The sequence below is a fragment of the Anser brachyrhynchus genome (assembly GCF_964034855.1).
Source record: "Anser brachyrhynchus genome assembly, chromosome: 1".
NCBI lineage: Eukaryota > Metazoa > Chordata > Aves > Anseriformes > Anatidae > Anser > Anser brachyrhynchus.
This window is the reverse complement of record NC_137694.1, coordinates 73,098,104-73,123,182: the sequence shown is the minus strand read 5'-3', so window position 1 is coordinate 73,123,182 and position 25,079 is coordinate 73,098,104. Positions and strand designations below refer to the sequence as shown.

The following is a 25,079-nucleotide window of genomic DNA, read 5'->3' as shown; positions in this document are numbered from 1 at the left end:
CATTCTGGCATTCATCACCATAAATATAGAACTGGAAGCTCTCAATGAGTCAGTCCTGAAGAGCTGAAAATCATGTGTTCCTGTCATATGCATTTGTCCCACAGAACATTTCAGGGTTCTCCCTCCCTCCCTCCCTGCCTCCCTCCCTTCCTCCCTCCCTTCCTTCCTTCCTTCCTTCTTCCCTCCCTCCCTCCCTCCCTCCCTCCCTCCCTCCCTCCCTTCCCTCCCTCCCTCCCTCCCTCCCTCCTTCCTTCCTTCCTTCCTTCCTTCCTTCCTTCCTTCCTTCCTTCCTTCCTTCCTTCCTTCCTTCCTTCCTTCCTTCCTTCCTTCCTTCTTTCCTCCCTCCCTCCCTCCCTCCCTCCCTCCCTCCCTCCCTCCCTCCCTCCCTCTCTCCCTCCCTCTCTCCCTCCTTCCCTCCCTCTCTCCCTCCCTCTCTCCCTCCTTCCCTCCCTCCTCCCCTCCTCCCCTCTTCCGTTCCCTCCTTCCTCCCTCCCTCCCTCCCTCCCTCCTTCCCTCCCTCCCTCCCTCCTTCCTTCCTTCCTTCCTTCCTTCCTTCCTTCCTTCCTTCCTTCCTTCCTTCCTTCCTTCCTTCCTTCCTTCCTTCCTCCCTCCCTCCCTCCCTCCCTCCTTCCCTTCCTCCCTCCCTTCCTCCCTTCCTCCCTTCCTTCCTCCCTCCCTTCCTTTTTCTGCGTGCCTGACATCATTTCTGAACATATTAGAAGAGGAAATTGCTGCACATTTAGAATAACAGCAGCTTTATATACATGCTGTAGCACACACCCATCTGACTGCATCATCCTATTTGTTAGGAGAGAGGAAAGAATCCTTCTGGAATGGTGTTTTGAATTTCATTTCAGGACAATCTAGGACATTGGCAGAACAAACTGCATAAATCAATATTGTGACAGTATTTTGTTTCCTTACACATTCCTTCAATTCATAGCTGTCTTAACATGCATTTGCTTCCTAGACCAGCAGTAAGCTTGATTTTGAAACTGCAGCAAAAAGAATTGGGTAGAAAAGCACTGCCCCATGAAACAAAATTGTTCCACCTTCACAATAGAAATTCCATTTTTTTTCCTACTAGCAGAGTGCATGCAAATAAGAATGAGAAAGTTACTAATTGCTTTGAAGGCTATGTCAATAGTGTATGGATAAATGCTGCACTGTAACACCTGCTTATGCTGTACCAGCCCGAGTAGAACTGCATCACATCAGAAAAAAAAACCAACACAATTTGTAATCTCACTTCTAGACAGAGTAGAGCAAGAAAATGTAGAGCATTATAAAAAGGTTGCTAAATGAAACCAGCAACCTTTGCCATCTGAGGCTTGGTGATCACTACATGAGACCATAACAGGGTGGGTTAAACAAATTGCCAGTACTGAGCGATTCCAATGCTGCGTGTTTCCGTGGTTGTCAGTTAAAGCAGTGCCTGCAATAATGCGATGTGTTGTTAGCAAAATACTTTAAACGCTACCCTAAAGGGAGGGCAATTTAAGTGAGGCTTTTCTTTTTCAATATATCGTCTGCAAAGCCCGGTAGTTTTTATAAGGTGCAGGAGAGTGGCCAAGAAAACTAAAAAATGTATACATATAAAAGTATATATATGTGTGTATGTGTGTGTATATGCATGTACGTATAAATTGCAGAGGTAAAAATGCTTGGAAAGTGTATTCATCGAATATGGCAAGCAAAGTGAATGTGGTGAAAAGTTTGCAATTTTACTGCATGCTGAAGATATTAGTTGGTATTTAAACAGGACAAAACTAATGTCATCCCAGCCTTGGAAAAAGGTGCTGACAGCCTGAATAAGCAAATGTTTCTCCCTCCCAACAAATCTTAAGAGAATGTGTTTGTAGGGGACTGCTGTGGGAGTTCGGCTGGGACTCCACAAAGGCACTGGTGTGCTGCCTGCTTGTGAAGCGTAACCCTCAGCATGCAGAAGGAATATGTCTTAAACAATCCTTTCTTAAACTGTGTATTTCCTTCTGAATCAAACGCCGTTCTCAGAAGGAAGCATCCGAGGAGGGAGATCTCAGCTAGACTCCCCGTGCCTGCTGGCTGACCATGGGTTCACGGGGATTTCAGCCTTTTCAAATACACCCTTTTGAATGTGAGCAATTTGGTAGCTTCATACTCTCATAACACTGGGCATCGAAAATAAATGTGAAGTGAGAAAGTGTTTACAGCTTGATCCTGAGCCTATTGGAGTCCATGGCAAAATTCCCGTTGACTTTCTTTTGTGTAGGTCTGAAGTTTTAATGCTGTTCTTTTTAGCCACATCTTGTCAAGAGCCCGAGGACTTATTGAAGTCTCTGTGGCCCAGACAGGCTTCCCCCACGCCCTGCCCAGAGGTGAGGAGCCCCATTTCAGCTTCAGTGCCTGCTGGTCTTCAGCTAGATCACAGCCGTGGGTCCTCTTGTCCTCAACTCTGACCCATGTGTTGACTCCCTGCCTTGACTTTGGCCCTGTGTCATCACCATGAACTTGCCCGGTGATCTGGACTTTTGCTTGAAGCTGGTTGCCGCCTGGCCTGCCTTGCTGCCTGGGTGTGGCAGTGGGACAAGGCCTGGCTGGAGAAGACCTCTCCTGCGGGCCCTGTGGAGCCCCCACCTCTCCCAGCACCAGTGGTCCCTCTCCTGCTGCATGCCAGCACAGGGGCTCCTCCGGGTAAAACAACCCAAAGGACTGGAGCTCTGAAACATGCAGTTCACTTCTTCTTTACCACTTCCCTCCTTATTATCAAGCCCTGATGCTGGTGAGGAAGCAGCCACCATCCGTGTGCGGAATGATGCTATGATACTCCCCCCTTCCTCATTAAACTGGCCTGCTTTTATTTCCAGTGTTTCCTGTGGAGTTTTGCACCAACAATATGACACTAACAATTTACAAATTAGTGTCATCTGTTGTTTATGTAGAGCATGTTGATTGTATTGTTCCGTTGTAATTACCATTACAACTGATTTCTACTTTTCCAAGTGGAATGAGGTTCACAACACGATACCAAAAATTGCATGGCATTCCCAGATGTGGGTGGTGTTGTACTCCTCAGGACAATGTGGATGCTGGCTGAAGAAAGCTTACAGACTTTGCTTCTCTGAATTAAGGGTTAAAAAAAAAATTACTAATTTCCTGACATTAGCAGCATTTTAGTGCTATTTCTAGATCTTCAGCAAGGTATTTTGATTCAAAAGTTATATCTAGTTTTATTTCACAAGCTTTCTTGCATGCTATTTACTGATTCAATAGATAAAGTAACATTCCTTCAGCTATACTGAAAATGAAAGGGAATTTTTCTCTTGCTGAAGTGAAACAGGCTATAGCTCATCCAAAACTATTTGATTTTCTTATTAATGTCAGCAACCTCTTTCCATCCCAACAGGTGTCGTGCGCCAGGTGCGGCCCATTGTTGGACCTTTCCATGCCATCCTGAAACTGGAGATGAACTACGTCATGGGCGGGGTGGTATCTCATCGTAATATTGTCAATGTTCACATCTTTGTCTCTGAGTACTGGTTCTGAGAGAGCTTTTAAAATCCCAGACAAGGAAGCTGCTCCAACCTAAGTCATTACCACAAACTATTATGTCATATACTTGTTTGTAAAACCCAATAGTGGTTCTTTTTTGTTTTATTTTTAAATATTTGTTTTATAGTTTAAGACAAATAACAAGCTATTATGTTGATTAAACATAGGGTGGGGCAAATTAAGTGAGCTGATTTAGTTGTGTGTATAAATAAGTAGTGTGTAAAAGTGTTCAACTGCCTAGAGAAATTTAAAACTTTTCTAAATGTTTAGGCAGATCTTAACTGTTGCTCCTTGGCCTGATAAAATAAGCAACTGAGGATGTGGAACAAAATACATGTCAGAATTCACTGGGATGAATATATGGTATCTTTGGATGGAAGAAGTTTGGTAAGGGCTAGTTATTTCACCACAATGTGAGTTACCTTAAAGGAGTTAGATTGTCAGAAAGTGCTGAATATTCACTTTTAGGCTCCAGTAACATAACTCTGAATAGGCACCCATAATTACTAATCATTTCTGAAAAGTTTAGCCTTGATATTTAAAAAAAGCGCCATCCAGTAATGGCTACAATAGGAAGTACAAAAGAAATTAGAAATAGGAGGAGACTAACAAGCCGTTGCACATATTAAAAAATTACTCATTTTTTGTACTTGTTATTTGATTGTAAAATTATGTTTGATTCTAATTAAACAAATAACTCTCTCTGAAATTAACCTGTTATGAGTGTAAGGAATGTTGTTTGAATTCCAGGCTCATCTGTATTCAGCATTACATGGGAAACTCAAACCTGTATCTCCCGTCTATTGCAGAGGAAAGCTTGACACCTTTTTAAAATTGGTAATAAGATTAGCATGTTAAGCTATACACTTCCTATGCACCAAACCAAGGCATATGTAATAAGATAATGAAACTCTCACAAATGAATGATTTTTTTAATGTATTTTTTGGGCATCAAAGTAATGCATCTTTTTAGTACAGAACAGAAAATAAATAGCTTTATGTTTCTGTTTGCTGTGTTTGTTAAGATACGAGGAAATAAAGCCAGATCAGAAGTATGCTATAGCTTCTGCTTAAGAGAAAAAAAATAGTATAATATACAAAAATATATATCCTATAAGCAAATGAATTATATGTGTATATTACACATTCCCTACTCAAAATAGTTTGCTAGTTTGGTCATTAGCGGCACTAGGCATTTGCTTCTTTCCTTTATACAAAAGCCTCTGAAGCTAAAGGGAATCTTTCCATTGACCTGAGTGACATTGAGTTAGACTAAAAAAGACCATCCACTCTGATCCATTGCAAATAAAAGGACATTGCAACTTTATTGTATACATACAGACTTCATGCAGTTCTCTGTGGCAGGGAAAATTCCTTGCCTTCAGCTTTCTCGTTCTATAAATTAAGATTTTATGGTAACATATTCTCATAACTAAATGTTGACTAAAAAATACCCTTTTGACAGTATTTGATTCCCCACTTACAGAGCATCCCAAACCCATACATAGCCTGGTTTTTAGAATATCAGCTTAAAATGTTTCAAGTGTTTTTCAGTGTCTGACTCTACAGTCCATGTGATTTCACTAAATATTTACCATATTTGAGTAGAAAAATGCTGTGAAGTCAATACATTGTAGCAGGTGACCTTCATCATTCAACATGGAAATTTTGGAAATCTCCAAATTATAAGAGGTACTGTTGACTTCAGGGATTAATAGCCTAGGTAGATTTGATTTAGACTGGAAATAAAAGCCAATATTTTATTATGTTATGCTAACAGACTACAAGAAAAGGAGGATGGAAGATTCACATTAAATTGTCAAGTTCTTTTTCTTGCCAGTATAGGAAAACTAAGTAGCCCTAGTACCAAAAATATAAAAACTCTTTCCATATGATTTTCTAGACTGTAATTTGTGATCCTTTATTTCCCCTGTAAGTGGTATTTAGTTGCAGTGGAAAGAACTTTGGGACAACAGAAATCTAATTTTAGGGTCAAGCTGATGAACAAAATAATATACTTTTTTTTTTTTTTTTTCCTGTAAAGGAGAAACCACACACCACCCAACACGTACACCTCTTCCCTTCGTCTGTCTGCATTTTTGAGTAAAAATAGGATAGAAAAATGATTACCGCTACCTCCTGGAAAATTGTTTTCCTGCATTGTTCCAAATAACATTTGAGAATTGCTTTTTAAATAGTCCTGATGTCTTACGAGAACTTTCATCCAGCAGATGATTCTATGTTTTGTGTATAATCAAAAATGGAGCGAGTGCTTAGTGCCATGGTCACTCTGACATGTCCTAACTTTTAATAGACCAGCATAGAAAAACAGGATAGAAAAATTAAATAACACTAGGTTAAATATTTGTCTCATCTAAACCTGTCAATACAGGTATAGAAAAACAAACAAACAAACAACAAACAACAAATCTTAATGTGTTGGAAATGAGACAAAATAAAACTATTTGTAGTTTTCATTGGCAAACCATGAAAACTGTTTCAGTGGGAGAACGTTCTTAGAAATTATCACAGATCCACACACTTTGAGGGCTTTTCTTATGCTCTTCTCTGTTTGGATTGATTAGATACAAACTGAAAACATTTTACTTGTGGGGACTCTGAGAATCACATGTAAATGAGCTTTTAGCAGAAAACAACAAGAATAAGTATACACTGCCAATTGTTCATTAGACTGCTTTTTAAGAGTCATCTGCTCAGTCATACACTGAATGATATTATGTGCCTTGGAAAAACAAGCGCACACCACTAAAAGAATGAGTGTTGTTAGTAATAACAAACAAGTACAGATACTACATACAATAAAATTGCCTGATAAACTGTCTTATTTGATGCAATATGAATATGGAGAGACAAAAGCATTTAAAAATTCACAGGTGCTAACCAGATTCCCAACAGGAGTGCAGCGGGTGTTAGGTTGCTCTCCCCAGAGCTGGGCATCCTGCATAAATGGGAAGACTTTTTAGTCTGGTACAGGGGCTGCTTCTGGGAGAAGTGTTACGGCAGAAAAAAATTGCCTCAGAGTTATTTCTAGTGGGATTAGGATGATTTGCCTGAGAAGGCATTCAGTGTACATAGATGGTCCTGAAAGCAGGGCCACAGCCTTTTTCTTATTCAAATAGATAAAATGATGAGTAACAAAATGGGAATATTTGAGGTCAGTTTGCTTATAGGCTAGTCTACTTTTTCTTCTTCAGTTTAAAAATCACTTCCTGATAGATTTGTAATTTATTAGCAGATAGGGAAGGCAAAATATCATAGTATATGTAATCCTAGCATATTTATTCCTTTTACAAAGGATATGAAAGCCAAGGACACTGGCAATGAAGAACAAACATTTCATAATAATGCTTGAATCAGTACATTCCCTGTACTAATAGCAGGTGTAGTGGTGACAAAAGCTATTTCATGAGCTGGACAGAAATCCTGCATGTCATTCCAGGTTAACTTTCCTAACTTTAACGTATGTTAACTCTTGGAAGCCATTGGTGACTGACTGCAACACTGCAGCATGGTAAATAGCTTGTCATAGCTGTGAATATATGCATTACTTCAAGCTAGTGCAGCATTGATGTGTTCCTGTCTCAGCCACAAAATCACACTACGCCTGTTTTTGGCCCATGAAAAATATTACAGCATCCATTTTGCCTATTCTGCTCAGGACTGCTTCATGGACTGAACATATGCATTCAATCAGTGCTGCAAACATGACCTATGTGAAATCCCCCGTTAGAAGGCTTGCCTTGTGCAATGCAGGGTGGAGTGAAAAACATGGCACAAGATGAATTTTTGGCAGACTGAGTCATATCAGCATCACCAGCATGTGGCAGACTGTGGCACTTCTTAGGGAAGCAGGTTCAGTGCAGTTGTGTTCTCACATCCATGCTGGTATAAAGGAATTAAAATAGAGTTGTTTCCAGATTTAATCCAGTGACTCTGTAATGATCTGTAGCAGGTGTATGTGGATGACAGTCAATACTAAAATATTGACTATCAAGCCAGCTAAAAAAGCATATACACTGAAAAGCGAATTCAGTTAATATATAATTCTGAAGAGTGGCACAAAGCCACCAGTTCTGCAGTGGCTGCCTTAAATCAACTGATATGTAGGTACACCTCTGAATACAGCTCCTTCCAGAAGCAAGCATCAGAAGATGTTTAAATACAATTTGTTTCACTGAGCATGAGTGACCAGTTAATAGCACTACAAGGCTTTTGAGAAAGAAAAATATTTTAAGTTACTTCCATGTGAAGTTGAATGCTAAGTGTCCTGCAGGGATGTCCCTGGCATTTGTCCTGATGGGTTTCACCTGGCATGCATGTATTTCTATGGCATAGAATCACAGAATCGTCTAGGTTGGATGAGACCTACAAGATCACCTAGTCCAACCTCTGACCTAACACTAACAAGTCCTCCACTAAACCAGATCACTAAGCTCTAAATCTAGATGTCCTTTAAAGACCTCCAGGGATGGTGACTCAACCACTTCCCTGGGCAGCCTATTCCAATGTCTAACAACCCTTTCAGTAAAGAAGTTCTTCCTCATATCCAACCTAAACCTCCCCTGGCGCAACTTTAGCCCATTCCCCCTCATCCTGTCACCAGGCACGTGGGAGAACAGACCAACCCCCACCTCGCTACAGCCTCCTTTAAGGTACCTGTAGAGAGTGATAAGGTCGCCCCTGAGCCTCCTCTTCTCCAGGCTGAACAATCCCAGCTCCCTCAGCCACTCCTCATAAGACTTGTTCTCCAGACCCCTCACCAGCTTCGTTGCCCTTCTCTGGACTCGCTCAAGCACCTCGATGTCCTTCTTGTAGCGAAGGGCCCAAAACTGAACACAGTACTCGAGGTGCGGCCTCACCAGAGCCGAGTACAGGGGCACAATCACTTCCCTAGTCCTGCTGGCCACGCTGTTTATTACACAAGCCAGGATGCTGTTGGCCTTCTTGGCCACCTGAGCACACTGCTGGCTCATATTCAACCGACTATCAACCAATACTTCCAGGTCCTTCTCTGCCAGGAAGCTTTCTAACCACTCATCTCCCAGCCTGTAGTGCTGCTTGGGGTTGTTGTGCCCCAGGTGCATTTGAGAGTCTACTTGCAAACTGCTGTAAAATGCCTAATTGCCTCATTTCCTGGGTAAGCGGAGCCATGCTGCTTGGGACCTGACCCTGTGTGCACACCAGTTAGGGGCACCCCCAGACATTGGCTGTTATGGGAGTGAGATTTTGCCACATGCAGATAAATTAAGGTCTGGTTTCCAGGTCGCTCCCAGTCCAACCCCAGTGGACTGCTGTGAATGTGCACCAATTTTGGTGGCCAGCAGCACCCAGCAGCGCAAGTGCATCCTGCCCAGCTCCTTGTAGACCCTGGCACCCCATTGCAGCCAGGTTCTCCAGGGGCTGCCTCTATGGGAAGTCCCAGGGCTCACAATCCACCGTCCACAGCAGCTTATGTACTGGGGCTCAAAGTCCTTGCAGTACATTTCAGAGGAGCACAAATTCCTCCACATCCTCCCTGGTAGTAATTCCTGTTACATCATGTCACTGTGACTTATTTCAGGGAGCTTTGTGAAAGATTCCTGACTTCTCCTCTACAGAAATGGACAAAGGACCGACGGATCTCAGCTTGCTTGAAGTGTCTTGTCTGCATTTTTTTTGTCTGAGATTGTGGTGTCTGGAAAAATGATCACATATTTTGTATGCGTTCTGTGTGCTGTATTAGACCAGCACAGAAATAATAATTAATGCAGAAAATCATATTTTCATTGTTTTTTTGTTTGTTTGTTTTTTAATCCATATATATATGTTTCATTTAACATTTTTGCTAGAAAATTTTGAGGATGCTACTTGTAAGAGTAGCCGGAAAAAATATTCACGCAGTGAATATTTTAATCTAGCCTTTTAATCTAGTCTTTGCATGATGATTAAGCACATCTCAAAACAAGCAAATGATGCTAAGGAACGAAGTTTAACTTAGTTTTGGGGGGTTCAGAATGAATTGAGGTAATTCCAAATGGAATTTAAAACTAGGCTGTTGGAATTCAGTAGAATCAATATTAAATAAATTTGCTCCTCCACACCCTTCCCTTCCCTTCCCTTCCCTTCCCTTCCCTTCCCTTCCCTTCCCTTCCCTTCCCTTCCCTTCCCTTCCCTTCCCTTCCCTTCCCTTCCCTTCCCTTCCCTTCCCTTCCCTTCCCTTCCCTTCCCTTCCCTTCCCTTCCCTTCCCTTCCCTTCCCTTCCCTTCCCTTCCCTTCCCTTCCCTTCCCTTCCCTTCCCTTCCCTTCCCTTCCCTTCCCTTCCCTTCCCTTCCCTTCCCTTCCCTTCCCTTCCCTTCCCTTCCCTTCCCTTCCCTTCCCTTCCCTTCCCTTCCCTTCCCTTCCCTTCCCTTCCCTTCCCTGCCCTGCCCTGCCCTGCCCTGCCCTGCCCTGCCCTGCCCTGCCCTGCCCTGCCCTGCCCTGCCCTGCCCTGCCTTTCCCTGCCCTGCCCTGCCCTGCCCTTCCCCTTCCCCTTCCCCTTCCCCTTCCCCTTCCCCTTCCCCTTCCCCTTCCCCTTCCCCTTCCCCTTCCCCTTCCCCTTCCCCTTCCCCTTCCCCTTCCCCTTCCCCTTCCCCTTCCCCTTCCCCTTCCCCTTCCTCTTTTTAAATCAAAGTCTGCTTATAAAAGCATTCTGAATTTTTCTCTGCTGTGGGTATACCTATCATCTTGACACTATGTCTTCCTATTTTAAAGGTGTTCTCAATAGAAAGGTTCAAGTTTGAATCCGTTGGCTGCTGATCTGCTTTTGTTTTTCAGTACATTTAACACGCAGTCCGAACTAATTAAATATATTCCTTTTGATTTGTGGAACAGGCCATTTTCCAAAAACAAACAAACAAACAAAACAAAACAAAACAACAACAACAAAAAGTTCTTTTCCTCCGCTGGGATTTTTGCTGGCTCTTTAAAAGATGTCAGATGAGGTCTCCTAGAGATGCTCATTCCAAGGGCTTGCAGTCAGTCACCCTTGAAAATAGCACTTGATTGTTCTTTCTTGGCTGAGCCTGAAACGAGCACAGTTTTGATAAAAATGCCAGAGCCACTTCTGGTTGGCCAGTGTGCACTTAGCCAGTGAACAAATGCTGCTTTTCCTAAGGAGGGAAAGCGCGAGGGGACCAGAGCCTGACTTATGCCTCACAGCCCCAGGTGTGCCTGAGGTTTCAAACCTACCTGCAGTCATTCCCGCACCCTCTTCTGCCCTCTGCGCACCTCAGCCTCTGCCCACTGCAGCGGGGGCTCCCCGGGCCACCCTGCGTGCCTGTGGAGGATGCCCTTCCCTCAAATTACCCGTATGGTCAGATGCTGAGCACTCCTCCCTGGTCTGCAACTGCAGCAAATTCCAAAGCTGTTCCCAGGATCACTTCTGATTTCTCAGCGTCTTTGTTTCCTGCTGCCTGTGGTGAGTGCAGGAGGTGTGAGGCTGTGTGGAAATGGCTGCTCCTAGACAAGAGAGACATAAAGTACACCCACCAAGTCTCCAAAATCATTGATCTGATGAAAGATTTTTCATTCCTGCTGTGGCTAAGAATGCACTATCTGTTCTGTAATGAGCCCCCCTTTTTTTGCTTTCACCTTATCCTATTTCATATACCACCCCTCCTTTCCCTTTAATGGACTCTCTTCCCCTCTTCTTATTTTTACTCCCCACATTCTTTTTTTCTTTTTCTTCTATCACTGTCTGGGTGTTTACTTGAAACTAAGCAATTGAAGTTAAACACATCCACCAGACCCAAAAGAGATCATGAAGAGCTGCAGAAAGAAAACCTACCCTGGGATCACTGTAGATAGCCAGAGGCACATCTTTCATATCCCAAACATTTTACCTCAGCACTCTATGTCACATACAGATTATACCAGGATGGACACCTCACCTATGTGGGATACTTTATGGCCACCCTCTTCTAAATTTATTTCTAACAATTAAATCCATGTACTTTCTCAATTTGAGATAGAATAACCAATATGGGGCAACAGTGAAGACTCAAAATTCCTTTTATGTAAGTTTTTTTCATTTGGGATGGTACTTTGTCATTCCCTATTGGAAGACAGGCCACGCAGGGAGTCCCTGAGCTTCCTTCATTCATGGCAAACAATATTTTTGACTGAATCGTGCTTCATCTACCATGGGTCAGAGGGTCCAGGTTATATCCCTGCACACCATGGCTAATGCAGAGCAGCATGTGAGCACATCTATATGGGCAGATCCCAGAGACAACGTTGGTATCAGACTTGGCCTCACAGATGTCAACAGGAAAATTATAAGAAATAATAAATGTGTATGGTAAGATTTAAATAGACTTTATTTTTATTTATTGTATTTATTATTTTTTATTTATTTTTAAATAGACTTTATTGCTTCTGCTTCCGGATCTTTTTTTCTGTGTGTTTCTGTGTGTGTGTGCTACCAAAGAGAGAACTGGCTGGTATCTATTGCTGTCTTGCAGGCCTTCATGGCTATTTGAGGGATCTGCCATGCTCTTTGCAAGCTTCAATCATTGGTGACACTTTTGCCAGTGCTGCTGAAGGAAAGGGCCAGTCCCTCATCACGGTCCCAGATTAACAGATTGCAGCAGGTGGCACTGGGGTAGGGCTGTGAGGTGCCACCTCAAGGAGCCTGAACCACTTGCAGACAGATTTCCCAGACAAATTCCATATCCCACCAATACTATCTTCATACATGCCACAAATTGTCATGGCTCCTCCATGTACTCATGCTACAATCACATTCTTCTTGTGTCAGAAGAAATTTGGAGACTGCTTGTGTCAAAAGACAAGTGGCAGAGCTGGCTTGTCCCATCAGCAGTCCTAGGACTTTGAACAACAGCAAGCTGGGACTTCCCCTCCCCTCCTGCAACAAGTGCTGGCTGCTCTCTGGAAGAATTTGGGCCCAGAAGCATGCGAAGGGCTCTTCCCTGGAATTGTGCTCAATAACTGAAAGAGACTGATTAAATGTCACATAGGTAAATATGAACTTGGAAGTGATAAAAAGTGAAGATTAAGAAGTTGGGCTGTTTGATGCTATTCTATGTGGTGTGAGATAGCTCATGAGGAGGATGGGACTACCAGCGCCTGCCTCTGCCCTGCTGCATTCAGCCTTTGTGATGGGCCAGCCTCCCACTTGTTCAGCTCTGCAGCAGGAGGAAGCAGGTCACTGCCCCCTCTGTGACAATTGCCACCAAGTGGAGGTGTAATATGAGGTTCAACAGCATGCAAAGTGTTTGAGAGCCCTCAGTAATGAGGGCATGGTTATTGCATTTAGCTTAAGACTGGTATTGGCATTGCTTTGATGGAAATAGATTTCCTCAACCCCTTTACATTAAAAAAAAAAAAATTAAAATAAAATAGTTGTGTCGTATCTGACACAAAGGGTGATAAATGCCTTGGCCCTGGCAATTAGTACAAAGTGAACGTTGCAGGTTGATTTGCAAGATGGTGATTAACTCTTTTGATTTGCCATTAGCTGATGGTCCCCACAAGAGTGAGATGTGATGCAGGCCACACAGGGCTGATGAGGGAGAGCTGATAAATGAGAAATGTGTTTGGGTTCCCCTAGTCACACTGAACCTACCAAAGGCAAAAGCAAACCTGCCCCATTGGTGACCTTGGACCTGATCTGAGGGACCACCCTCAACTCTGGACGTGAGGTAAGTTAAATTATATGCTGCTGAAGTGTTCTAATACTGCCAGCATTTTGGGCAGAAGTTTTAATAATGATAAAAAAGCACCAGTGTAATGGATACCATCATAACTCTGTAACTACAGTTTAGGTTTTGAAAATTACAAATATGTGTTTAAGTAAGGCTAACCAAAAAATACTAGTTGGTGCTTTAACTGTGGCCAGCTGTCTAGTATTTAGAAATTAGAAAAGAATGTTTTTTCCTTACAAAGTGGAAAAATTGCTGTACATTTGTACATGTTGAGCTGGTGACCATTTGTCCAGCTCTACCCTGAAGCATCAGGTTATCTGCTGTATGCAAACAACCAACAGATGACAAAATACTTTGTAAGCAACTGTCCAAAATATAAGCAGAGATGGACTTTGCAGCCTTTAACTTAACATACTTGATCTGTTATGGATTAGAGACCTGATTCATAGCCACTGATTTTTGTATACTCTTTTTATCAGTCCCTATCATAGAGACAGGTCTTAGTAAACTATGCTTTCTTTAGTAACAGTGAGTTTTGTCTTGAATTATACATATGAGATTTATTTAAGTGACCTTTTTTCAGCTCATGCAGGTAGATGGGTTCTTTCCAACTCATCTGCCTTTGGCTGCTCATCTCTTTCTAAATGATGATTATAATTCCTTTTGTTCCTTACCCTGAGTAAGGTTCACACCTGACCCCTTATTTCACATCCTCAAGCTTCTCAGATGCGGGACAGCTGGGAAGTTGGAAAGAGTATTTCAGCTGCTGATGTTTGTGTCAGTCAACCTGAAATGAGCTTTTTTGCCCCCATAAGCCAACATATTTTTATAACTTCTGGCTCCATGTCAGAAAGAGACCCAGGTTTTGTGGATGAAGGCTATGTGGATGCAATATGCAGCAAAGCAGCTCTCTTAGCAAGCCAAGAAGAAGGCATTAATGTAGACTGAAAACATGTGGGCTTCCCTGAACTCCTTGTAGGTGAAGGTTAGACCAAAATCATCAGTGGTTCAGGCTTGACTTTGTTTTTGATGTCTGGCTACAGTTAGCTGATAGACGTGGGTGGCTGAAAAATTGCTCTCATTAAATGACATTGACCATTTACTTTTTTTTTTCCAAACCCACAAGATTTCCTAGACTTTTACCAGGGACAAGGGGGCAGTTGAGGCTGGATATAGAGACCTGACTTCAGTGGTGGTTTTGCACTTGATAGTTGGTCTAGGGGCTGCCCCTACAAGAATTTTTCTGTAAGGAGACAGGAGGCAGAATGAGCAGGTCAAATAGTGAACTGGTCAGCAGGACCTCTCTGATACCTCTCTAGAAACACTTGCCACCCACCTTCCTTCCCTGGACTGTGTCACCTCCAAAACACAGAGGCAGTGGGTTCTTCTACTGACATCAGGAGGAGGAAAAAAGAGCCAACAGTCTCATCTCCCAGCCAGAAAGCGCTTGGCAGAGCTGTACAGACAGGTGTGTGCTGGGAGGTCCAGTAGTGGCTCTGGGGTGCCAAGGAGAGCTGTGTAAGCCCATGTAGGGGAGGAACAAGACTGCAACAGGAGAAAGGTCTTCCTGCATCTTTACAGTCCACTTAACACCAAGCGCACATGTAAACTACTCCAGCTCCATTAATTTCCCAGTGCCTGTTGAGTAAGACCTGGCTTCCTATCTGCTTGGCTGCCATGGCATGGTCTGGATGGTTTCTCTGGTGCATGCCAGAGAGGCCCAGTGGGGTGTTCCTCAGCTATTTAAAAGAATATAATCAAATCACTCTCCAGGATTGCTCTGGGGTCAGGACATTGTTTTATTTCATCTCCCGGCAATAATGTTAAAAGCCTAAATGGGCATCAATTGAGGTCAATGAAAAGTTCATGCTCTGTCAGGCATCTGACCTTATAAAGTAAACCCAGGCAAGCGTTTCACCTCTTCGCACTGTGTTTTCTCTCTCTCTTCTATCTTTAGAGGCTACGTTTATGGGTGTCTGAAAAATCAGTGTTTTGGTGTTTTGTTAATAAATGCAAGTTGTACTGAAACCTTGCCTGGCAGAGACTTCATTGGGGAATAAGAATGTTTTTATTACTTGGTTTATCGTAGTTTATGACAGAGGACTTCCATGAGACCCATACCCTTCTAGGAGAGGGTGAAGACCAGGGTCATCTAGGCTGCCACTAAAATGACTTTCTTTTTTTTTTTCTTTAATCACATGGAACCCCATCGGTCCAGGGTACCTTAAACCTCAGAGCCCTTCTGGGGCCTGCTATGGTGGGAAGGTGCAGCATGGGTGCACCTGGCATAGCTTTATCTAAACTGATGCTGCCCTTCTGTCTCTGACAGGCAAGGGCTGGATTTATTCATGTGGGTCAGAGCCAGTCATTGGTATCAAGAGGAATTTCACCATTGAATTCAGGAGAATAAATATGGATGGGCTTTCATAACCATATGTTGACAAGCCACCGTGAAAGGTGAAAATGAGGCTTAATCTAGCAGAGATAACAAAGAAATAAAAAATTGTGTAGACAAAAGTTTGTCATTTCACCATGCTTGTCAGAGGATAAGCAAAAGCAGATGCTATCAATAGGGGAAGGTGTCTGTAAGCAATGAAGCAAATTGGGAAGGGATGAATTTTCAGTATGATCTTACTTAGCTGAAAGATGGAAAATGCAGACCAGGAAGGGACTGGGCAAAGAAACTGAAAATGCTTAGGTAAAAACTGACCAAAATGGAACAGCAATGTAGTCAGAAAAATTTAAGAAGGAGCTGGGGAGAATTGGCAGTTAATGCATTTGCTTTTCCCCTTTTCATCTGATTAAAGTAATTTCAGCTCAGTGGGTTTACATCTAAGTGGTTGAGTGGCTGCCAGATAGTATCAGTGTAACTGCTCAGATGAGAGAAGAGCATTTGATAGCTACCCGTATGTAAATCAGATAAGTTATTTATAGACCACAAACTCCAGTATATGAATGAGAGGTGCTATCACTTGGCTGGTTCTTATCAGAAAAAGCATTAGACCTCCCAGTCTGCCAAAAGCTGTACCCGGGGAGACCTCTGAGTGTCTCACACAATCCATCTTTATGGATCTATCTGTAGGAACTGCTAGCAGCTGGCTAGGAAGTTTTCGAATACTATTATTTTTCTAGTAAATATGAAAAAGATTTTTATGAATGTTTTTCTCCCATTCACAGGAAACGTTGAGATTTTGGTTCAGGATGAGTTACTGATGAAGTAGGAATGAAAGAACTATCCATCCTCTACTCTACTAGTCATATTCTGTAAGTCTCCATTAATTTGCATCTTTTACAAAAAATATATGTTTTAATAAATATACATAGGTGAATTTTACAAAAATAAAATATCTTGAGCATGGAAACCATGTTAACTCTATGCCATGAATAAAGACCATTGATACCTTGTCCAAGAAAACTGTCTTTGAAGGAACTCAATTCTACCTGCAGTTCCCTTGAGTCTTACTAGAAAGTCAGCAACGGTCTGTAACTGAATCCTTTTAAAAAGGCTGTTGAACTAAATTAACTTCAGAATCATGGACTTTATTTAAACTGGTGTGAGCTTTAACTGCAAAACTCTAAATCACACTGTTCTGCTCCATTTGCCTGGAATTTGAAGACTTCAGTCAAAGAGGAGTCTGATAAAACAGTCTTATTAAATTGACAGATCACCAGACTGGGAGGGAGATTGCACAGTCTTGATTTGACAGAGGAAAGTTACAAACACTTTTCCTGTCTTTGTTAACAGTGGTTGGGAAATTGCTGGAAGTCAAAACGGTTCTCTGATTACCTGTGCTCACAGCTCTGTTTAAGAGAACAGGATTGAGTTCTGCTCTAGACCATAGGCATCTGAAAAAAGTAAACACAAGGTAAATGCACTAAGGATAGTGTTCATTCAAAGAGAAGATGTCATAACACAAAAACACTAATAAAACCTAGCTATAACGAAATTAGCCATGACTAACTTACAATGCAATGTCAGGGACCATCAGATACAGATAAACTCAACGAATAACCTTCAAACCACAGGTGTCTCACTCAGGGTTTCAAGTCCTGAATATGCGGGATTAGAGGAAATACAAGAACATAGTTATTTGTAGTATGTTAAAGAGTTTACATCAGTTTTTTGAAGGAGGACTTGCAGAAAGTCCCCCTTCAAACAGTCATATTATAACTTGTTTACAGGCTAAATACAAACCTGGCAATCATGTTCTGCTTATTTAATTTCCTTTGCAAGTTTAATTGTATACACAAGTCATCTTACTCCCTGCCCTTTACAGCTCTTCATTACCTGCCATGCTCTTTAACATTTCTTTGGAATATTGTGTAAGCCACTATGTCAAATTTATGAAACTTCACCCTCAGGTAACTGCAGCTCTGTGTTTGGCTCATGAACACAACATACTAAAATGACTAACATCCATCTCTGAACTGAACACTGCAACTATGTCTTGTCCAGACAATATGCTTTTACTCTCTTTCAATTAGAGTTCATGGCCTGAATTTGCTTTCCTGAAGTCAATGGAGCATTTGCATTAATTTTAACTTGGGAAGACTCCCAATTTCTTTAATGACTGAATGTCTCCACCCCATCCGCTTCCTTTTTGTCCCTTTCTTTTGAATGTTTTACAGTGCTAAATGCATTAGAGTCTTTATTATAAACATTATCCTTTATTTACCAGAAAGGAAAATCTTGGGGATGGGGGGAAGAGAGGATATATACAGAGATTTAATAGACTCTGAAGATCCCAAACCTTTTCCCACATGGTCAGATTTCTGAAGGCCTGCAGAAGCCTAATGAGATTGTTTTAAGAGTCAAGACAGATTAGTTATCTGTGGCATCCTGTAAATGCTATTTTAGTCTAGTCCTTAAACTCCTCAGAAAATTTCGCTATATAACAAATAAGTACATGCCCAAATATTTACAGAAATACATTTTTTAAATATTGCTCTTTCCTGACCAAAACAAAAACAAAAACAAACAAACAAACAAAAAACACAAAACCAAAATATATTGGACTTGCTAGAAAGTAAAGTTGGACTTCCCTGCTGCCCAGCCTTAAACTTAAACCAGAAATTAAATACATAGATTTTAAAGCAAATTGACAATGTTAGTGGCCCTTCAATTGTGACAGAGGAATAGAAATGCTGACAGGAGTAGAAATGCTGATATCCTATAGGATATCAGTGCACTATAATTCAACTAACTGTAAATCATCCTCCACAACAGAGCAAATACTTGTTAAACTGTGGAAGAAAGTCTGACAGTAGAAAGACTTGCAGCCTCTTCACCTTCAGCTTATGGTCAATAAATCTCATTTGAAAAGCAATACTGCCAATTTATCCTTTCAGCACCAAATGACTGTCATCACCATGCTATATTTTTTCTGGCCTCACAGTATTTGCACTGCTGACCTATTATTAGTCATGCTATATCATCATCCACAACTAATTTGGTTTGTCAGAAGCCAGTGGGTGGACTTGTCCCATTTCATTGTAGTGCTCATTGAAATAAAGGCACTTTTCTGTGGAAAAGAAAAATGAGGGACAGGTCCACAGGATGAGGGGCATCTTGTCTGGCTGCAGCTGGTGACAGCAGATGCGCATCCTGATATGAGGCTATATCTAGCATGAGCCATAAGTTATAACAGAGATGCAGTAAGTTATAACTGGATGTATAATTGTTACATACCTTGAAGAGAACAAGAAACTCAGAAGGGCTGAGCTGTGTCTTCACAATGCTTTTGACATACTTTTTGGCCTTCAGCAAATTGTTCAGGCTTTGTCTACAATAGCAAGTAGTGAAACAGAAGGATCAGATGTGGAGACTGAAAGAGTTGAAGGTAAGGAGCTGATGTTGACCATCAGAACTCACCCACCCTATAGAGGTTTTTTTCATTTGTGTGAAGTAGAGTCTAATCCTGCTTTAATCCTGAGCATTCATGAAGCTGGACCCTTGGTGTTCATCTTTATATTAGTTTCATCCAGTGAGAATCCAGCTCTGTTACTCCAACCTCTACACAGTATAAACCAAAGCAGAGTAGGTGGGGACAATCAGGAGATTAACTTCAGAAGTGCTCTAACAGTGCAAACTTAAAATACTAATGCAGATAACTTTCACTCTTTCTGTTTCATAGGGATATTGCTATATGAACTTCATTCAGATGCATGACATTTTGATAATGACAGCCACAAAGAACCTATCTAACAGTAAAGGTGATAGCATATTGCATTTGACAACATGTAAGAAAAGACAAACAATGTTTGCAAGTGCATAATTAGCAGAGGTTAGATTGAAAATGAACAAAAAAGAAGCAGTTCTTCATGCTGGATAATTCAGCTGTGGGATTCCTTGTTAAAAGATACCGTAGATACAAAAATTTCACAAGGTTACAAAAATGTCAGCACAGATTTTTCTGGGAAGAAGAATTCATGGAGGGATACTCTTTGTGGAGACTTTGCCTGTGTCTCAGAAACTCTCAGCTGCAAATTGCTGGAGGATGAGAGTGTCTTGTTGGGAAGAATCCATTGTGTTCACCCCAGATGTCCACCACTGGTTGCTACCAGTGATAAGATAATGCAACAAGGTGGACCTGTGATCTAACATTCCAGAATGTATTGTCCACCTCCTTCAAAAGTTAGTGGATTTTTCCAAAACTAAATCATACTACTAAGGTCAAATGAAATTCACTTCAATGATTCAGGTTTTGAATTAACTTTATTTGAAATATATCTCTTTGGAAAGAGGCTATGGAAGAGGAAAGTGCATGCTCCTTCCAAAACAGCAGAGCTTCTTTTACAGGCCATAACTCTCATGATAATGCCACTTTTTCCCCCATGATGGCAGATGGTGCATAATGAAAAATGTAGTCTCCATTCTGCGTAGGACAGAAACTCTGCCTCCTCAATGATGTTGTAGTAGAGTACCAAAAACTGAACATTTCTATTTCAGTTTCAACATTCTTGGGGCTGGGCATTCATGCTTTTGCACAGAAGTGATTTTTTTTTCCTAGAAACCAGATACTTTTTTATGAAAACAAATCTGTTCTGTCTGAATATTAGCATTCCACCGAACAGGCAAAAAAATCCCTACCTGTTCACACCAAAGCTCTTAATCTGCTGCTGGTGGAAAGCCTCTTCACACATACAATGCAGGATATACCTACAGCTGATACTGACACAGCAGCTACTGTTACTGTTGGCCAAGCTCAGTTTTATGCATGTTCAATGGGGATCAGATGTTCTGGTGGCTCAAACCAGACCAGGAGCTGTATGCCCAAGACAGCAGCTCCATAATACTCAAAACACCCTGTGGTAGCTTTACTGAAAGCCAGTTTCAGAAGATCCTGCTCCTCAGTTTTTCAAATGCTGCATGGCACTTCCCTGTCCTATCACTATGGCCAATACAACTCACAGAATTTGTGTTGTAAACAAGGTCTTTTACATGGTCTTTATTTAAAATAATAAATAAATTGCTTTTCTGTGGAGGGTGTTTTAACTCAGATGCTTTTAGCAGTCGGCTATATAGATCATTACTTTAAAAGATCACAAATGCAATAAAGCAGCTACAAATAACAGCACAGGGTTGTGTGTGTAGATACATATTATCCTGGCTTTACTATAAAACTAAGTTACACATTGTTTTGTGTACCTACACTTGTTGTGACTCTAACTCCTTTGTCCAGATTTCGGCCTCAAAGCCAGCAGACTTCATCTAGAGTGCCACACAACAGCTACATTCTTTACACAATTCAAAATGTGGACTTTTTATCAACCAGTGGGTAGAACCTGGTTGATACTCCAGGAAATAAAGTTTAACCTCTTCTCTGTAGACTGTGTGAGGTCTGGCATTTTTTTTTTCCTTTTAGATCTGTCAGTCCCAAGCCATAAAACTTTTGCTAAGAGGTGGGGATAAGGAAGTCACTGCTCTATTGGTGAGCCAGCTGGTACTGATCTATTGCATCCTGGCAATAAATCATTTAAAACAAAACAAAACTGTAATGTTGTCAGCCTCCTAGTGGAGTACCCAATTTCTGCAGGAAATTCAGAGGCAGGCTAAGCCATGTTCCAAACCTACCTGAAAGCACATTGGTTTTCTTTATTAGAGGTACATTTATAAGTATGAAGAACATCGCACAGATCAAAACCACCATGTGCTGCAAAGTAGTAAATACATGGTAACTGATAGTGAGAGGCAAACTCCCAGCTTTTCTTTTCTGCTTTATAGGAAGAGCTGGCAGTGCAGCTTACCATTACTTCTGCTCAACACTTCCTGTTATGCAATACTCCCTTCAGCATTGGGATCTTGCCAAATTCAGTGCTTGGGCAGAATTTTTCTATGGCTAAGATCAGTTCAGTTTCTTAGCCAAAACAAGTCTGATGTTTTCAGACCTGATGCGTCAAGCTGACTTCTGAAATTTCTGCCTCAGTTCAGGTAGGATTCATGGATCGGGCAGCTCTGCAGCCTCTCAGTGCCTTGGAATACCCAGTTTGCCAGGCCTTCCTGTTCTCAGGCACTAGGCTGGCCTTTCATTACGTGCCTCCTCCAGGAGAGGCCAAGTACAATGAAGGGGACCCAGGAGTAACTGTTATATAACCTTCGATCAAAAAGAGGTGACAAAAACATGGGAAGAAATCATAGAATGGAAAACAGGTTTTGAAAGAGAAATGTCTGCAGCCAATGGGGTAAAAATGCTGATGAAATTAACTGCTTGCTTTTCAAGAAATATTTTTTTTTTTTACATAAAATTTCTGAAACCCAAAACAATTCTCAGTCTCCACAGTTGTCATGTAATTGTAGTGTGGCATTCAAGCTGTTCTGCTGCAAGAGTCCTCCTTCAGCTGCACTGCTTGAGAATGATTAAAGGTATGCTATCTAGCTGCAACAGAACAGAGCTGTGACAATTTTGCTGTGGTTAATTTAGCTTAAGTGATTATATTTTGAAAGGGGAATAATGTGGTCAGTGAGGATCTGGAGAACGCTTTGTGGCAACTTTAATTACTCAGTTATAGTTGTGTAACTGGATTAAAATGGCATTGCAGAATAGTAGCACTGTACTTGACTTCCCAATTCTTCTTCCTTAAAGGTTTTTCCATGTCTTGAGCTGCTTATTTTTCCCTCCTGATATGATTCATGATGCCAGTTGGGATGGGTTGGGTTTATGTTTCAGCAGTATCCGGATTACCTCCTTTTTCTTTAGCTTTTATGTTATACTGTTGCATAAAATGCAAGATACCAAAAAAAAAAAAAAAAGTGACTTTAAAAGCATAAGATGTGTCCTTTTCAGCAACAGATCTATAAGAAAAGTAGGATAGTGTGTTTGTTAAGAGCTGCTTGCAAAGCGATGCATAAGAGATTGCAAAACCTGATTTGCAATGCAGAGAAGGAATTTTGATCTGGTCCAGGAGAAATAAGTACCATCTATTGGGATTTTATCCATCACCAATTAGCATATCTATGCACACATCTCCCTTTCAGGATGTATTAATATACCCATTCAGTCTGAGGTTTAAATTTTATGAAACGGAGCTGTGCAGTATGGACAGAAAATGGCCAGATGCTCAAAGGAGTCAGTGCAAAACAGCAAGCTCTGTGATATGGTAGAGCCCTGGGCGGGAGAAAGGGAAGGATGATGCTGAGGTCCTATTGAGTTTAACTTCTATGCTGGAGTGTATTTGTCCATGCATTAATGCACTACTTCATCTCAGCAACATCCCAGGGCATACAAATGAAGGACAGAAACAAGGGACAGATTAGCCAGCACAGTCCCTTCAGACAGCACTCTGGTTATTAAGGAAATTCAATTTTATTCAGTCAAGGCAGGTAATGGAAACCAAGTTAGCTAGGTGACCATCTCTGCTTGTGCTTTCCATATCCCAGTTGCTTATACCCTTCCTACTTCCTTGCTGGTCTCCTAGCCCGAGGAGACGGCATCTTTGCTTTGTGTGCTTCATCTCCACAGACTCTGCTTTCTCAGAACAGCATTTCCCTGGACTCTGGGCTGAGTTTACCTAATCATTTTTCCTGCTTATACTCTCTGGTCCAAGATAGAGAGCTAGACCGTTGGTCTGACCCATAGCCATTGTTTGTTGCAGTCACTGAGCTCTTGAGCTGTCCCAGAGAGAAAGTGGGATTCAGTTGCACGAAGAAGGGTTCTTGGCAGGGAACGTGAGCCAGGTCCAGTCAGGGGTCTTAGTTCAGCTGAATTTCTTTACCGAGAAATTTCTCCTGCACACAGATGAAGTGTAGCAAATGCTAGAGTTTTCAATAAACTAAGACTGGAAAGAATCCTAAAGTCAAAATAATTCAAGGAAGAAAGATTCAGTTTCTCATTCTAAAGAGACTAACCCAGAGGCCAGTAAATTTAGTTGACAAAAAGACTGGAAAATATGATACACACAGACAGATGCAAACATGTATGATACATAAAGAATTTACCTGTAGACATAAGGAATAAAATACAAAGACACTGATGTTTTGTCCTTGTAAGGGTGGGAATGCCAGTGCAGACACTGAATTGTATCTGTTTCTATACCATCATGTATTGACTCTTGATAATCTATGATGCAAACTTACATACACAGTGCATTCAGCTAATAAGCACAGAAGCAATCTGCCCCTCTAATTGTGCAGTGTCTCCTGGAGGGGCTGAAGGGGTGATTCAGGTGTTTGAAATAAGTTAAGATGTTTGAGACTGTTTTATACCCCACCTAGGCTCTAGCTGCCCCTTCAGAAAGGTGTGTCTTCCATAGTTCCTACATCACATCTGCCAGCCCTTTGTGGGCATCTCAGCTAGCCTAAATAATCCAAAATGGCACTGCACATCTGTGTTCAGGCACCTGAATTGCTCCCCTAGGGAGCTCTGCTGCAACCCATATTTGTGGAGAATTATAGTCAGGCAATAGTTGATTTTCACCATTTGGAAGACCCACATGCTGTGGAAGGAAGAAAAAAATTATAATAGATTACATAGGGATTGCCTAACTAAAATGCTACCAGCTGTGCACAGGAGCACTCAGTTTTGTTACTGCTAGTAGGAAAGGGAGTAAAATGCCTACTTTGTTAGCTGGGGAAGACCCAATTTGTAAAGTTCAAATCTGCATTTGGACCAAAGTCCAGGGTTACTTTGATCAAAGGAGTGAGTATAGCCTGATGTAGAGACAAAAACAATAGCCAGATTGGACTGAAGAGAATGAAGTTTTCAACCACCAACTTGACATTTTGTTGGGCATTGTACCTGGATACAACTGTCCAGGAATGAATACATGCATAAAGAAGTTGCAATTGGGAGCACTGAAGCTCTGTTACATAGATAATACTCTAGAGTAGATTACCTCCTTCAGTGTGCTGAAGGAGCATCTGGTTTGGGAAACAGAAGCAACAGAGAATAAAGAGAATGTAATTTGCAGAAGTTAATTTTTGATAGTACTGTCAACTTCTTGTTTGCTCTTCAGCTTTGGATTTCCAATAAATTTGTTCTTGTTCAACCATTGGAGAACTTCCTGCAGCTCATTGCTGGCAAGGAGATGTGTCTTTTCAGGAGGTCCCAGGTGTTGCACATAATGCATACTACAGCTGAGAAGGGATAATTCAATGTCCATGCTTGATTTAAGGTGGTGAACCATGCTAAAGACAGCATTTATGATGTTGTAAAAGAAGCATCTGCATTGCTCAGGGTTATTTAAGAACTATCTTTATTGAATCACTCATCAGAGCAGCAACATGAATTTAACAGCACATACCTCTCCTGCTCACCTCTTTTCTCTCTTTGCATGATGCACTTTTGTCTTGAAAAAAAAATAAATAAATAAAACACAAACTGGTCCTGACAACAAGTCACCTGAAGA

At 41.5% G+C, this 25,079-nt stretch overlaps 2 protein-coding genes across 4 annotated transcripts in view; both read left to right on the top strand.

Annotated features, from left to right (window-relative positions):
• The window catches only part of FBLN1 (fibulin 1), an 83,376-nt gene extending 79,132 nt beyond the window's left edge, over positions 1–4,244 (top strand). Inside the window, exon 17 of one of the 2 annotated variants that reach the window (XM_080559308.1) lies at positions 3,386–4,244. In XM_080559308.1, the coding sequence (XP_080415434.1) occupies positions 3,386–3,525 (140 nt within the window). In that variant the 3' untranslated portion in view covers positions 3,526–4,244. Of the gene's footprint in view, positions 1–2,280; positions 2,454–3,385 lie in introns of those variants that run through there. The other variant, XM_080559307.1, reaches the window with a different exon arrangement.
• Positions 4,245–10,310: 6,066 nt separating this feature from the next.
• The window catches only part of LOC308188033 (uncharacterized protein), a 33,109-nt gene continuing 18,340 nt past the window's right edge, over positions 10,311–25,079 (top strand). For both annotated transcript variants that reach the window (XM_080576630.1, XM_080576629.1), the window contains exons 1-3: positions 10,311–12,548; positions 13,049–13,232; positions 16,413–16,499. In XM_080576630.1, coding sequence (XP_080432756.1) covers positions 16,459–16,499 — 41 coding nt within the window. In that variant the 5' untranslated portion in view covers positions 10,311–12,548; positions 13,049–13,232; positions 16,413–16,458. The remainder of the gene's footprint in view (positions 12,549–13,048; positions 13,233–16,412; positions 16,500–25,079) is intronic.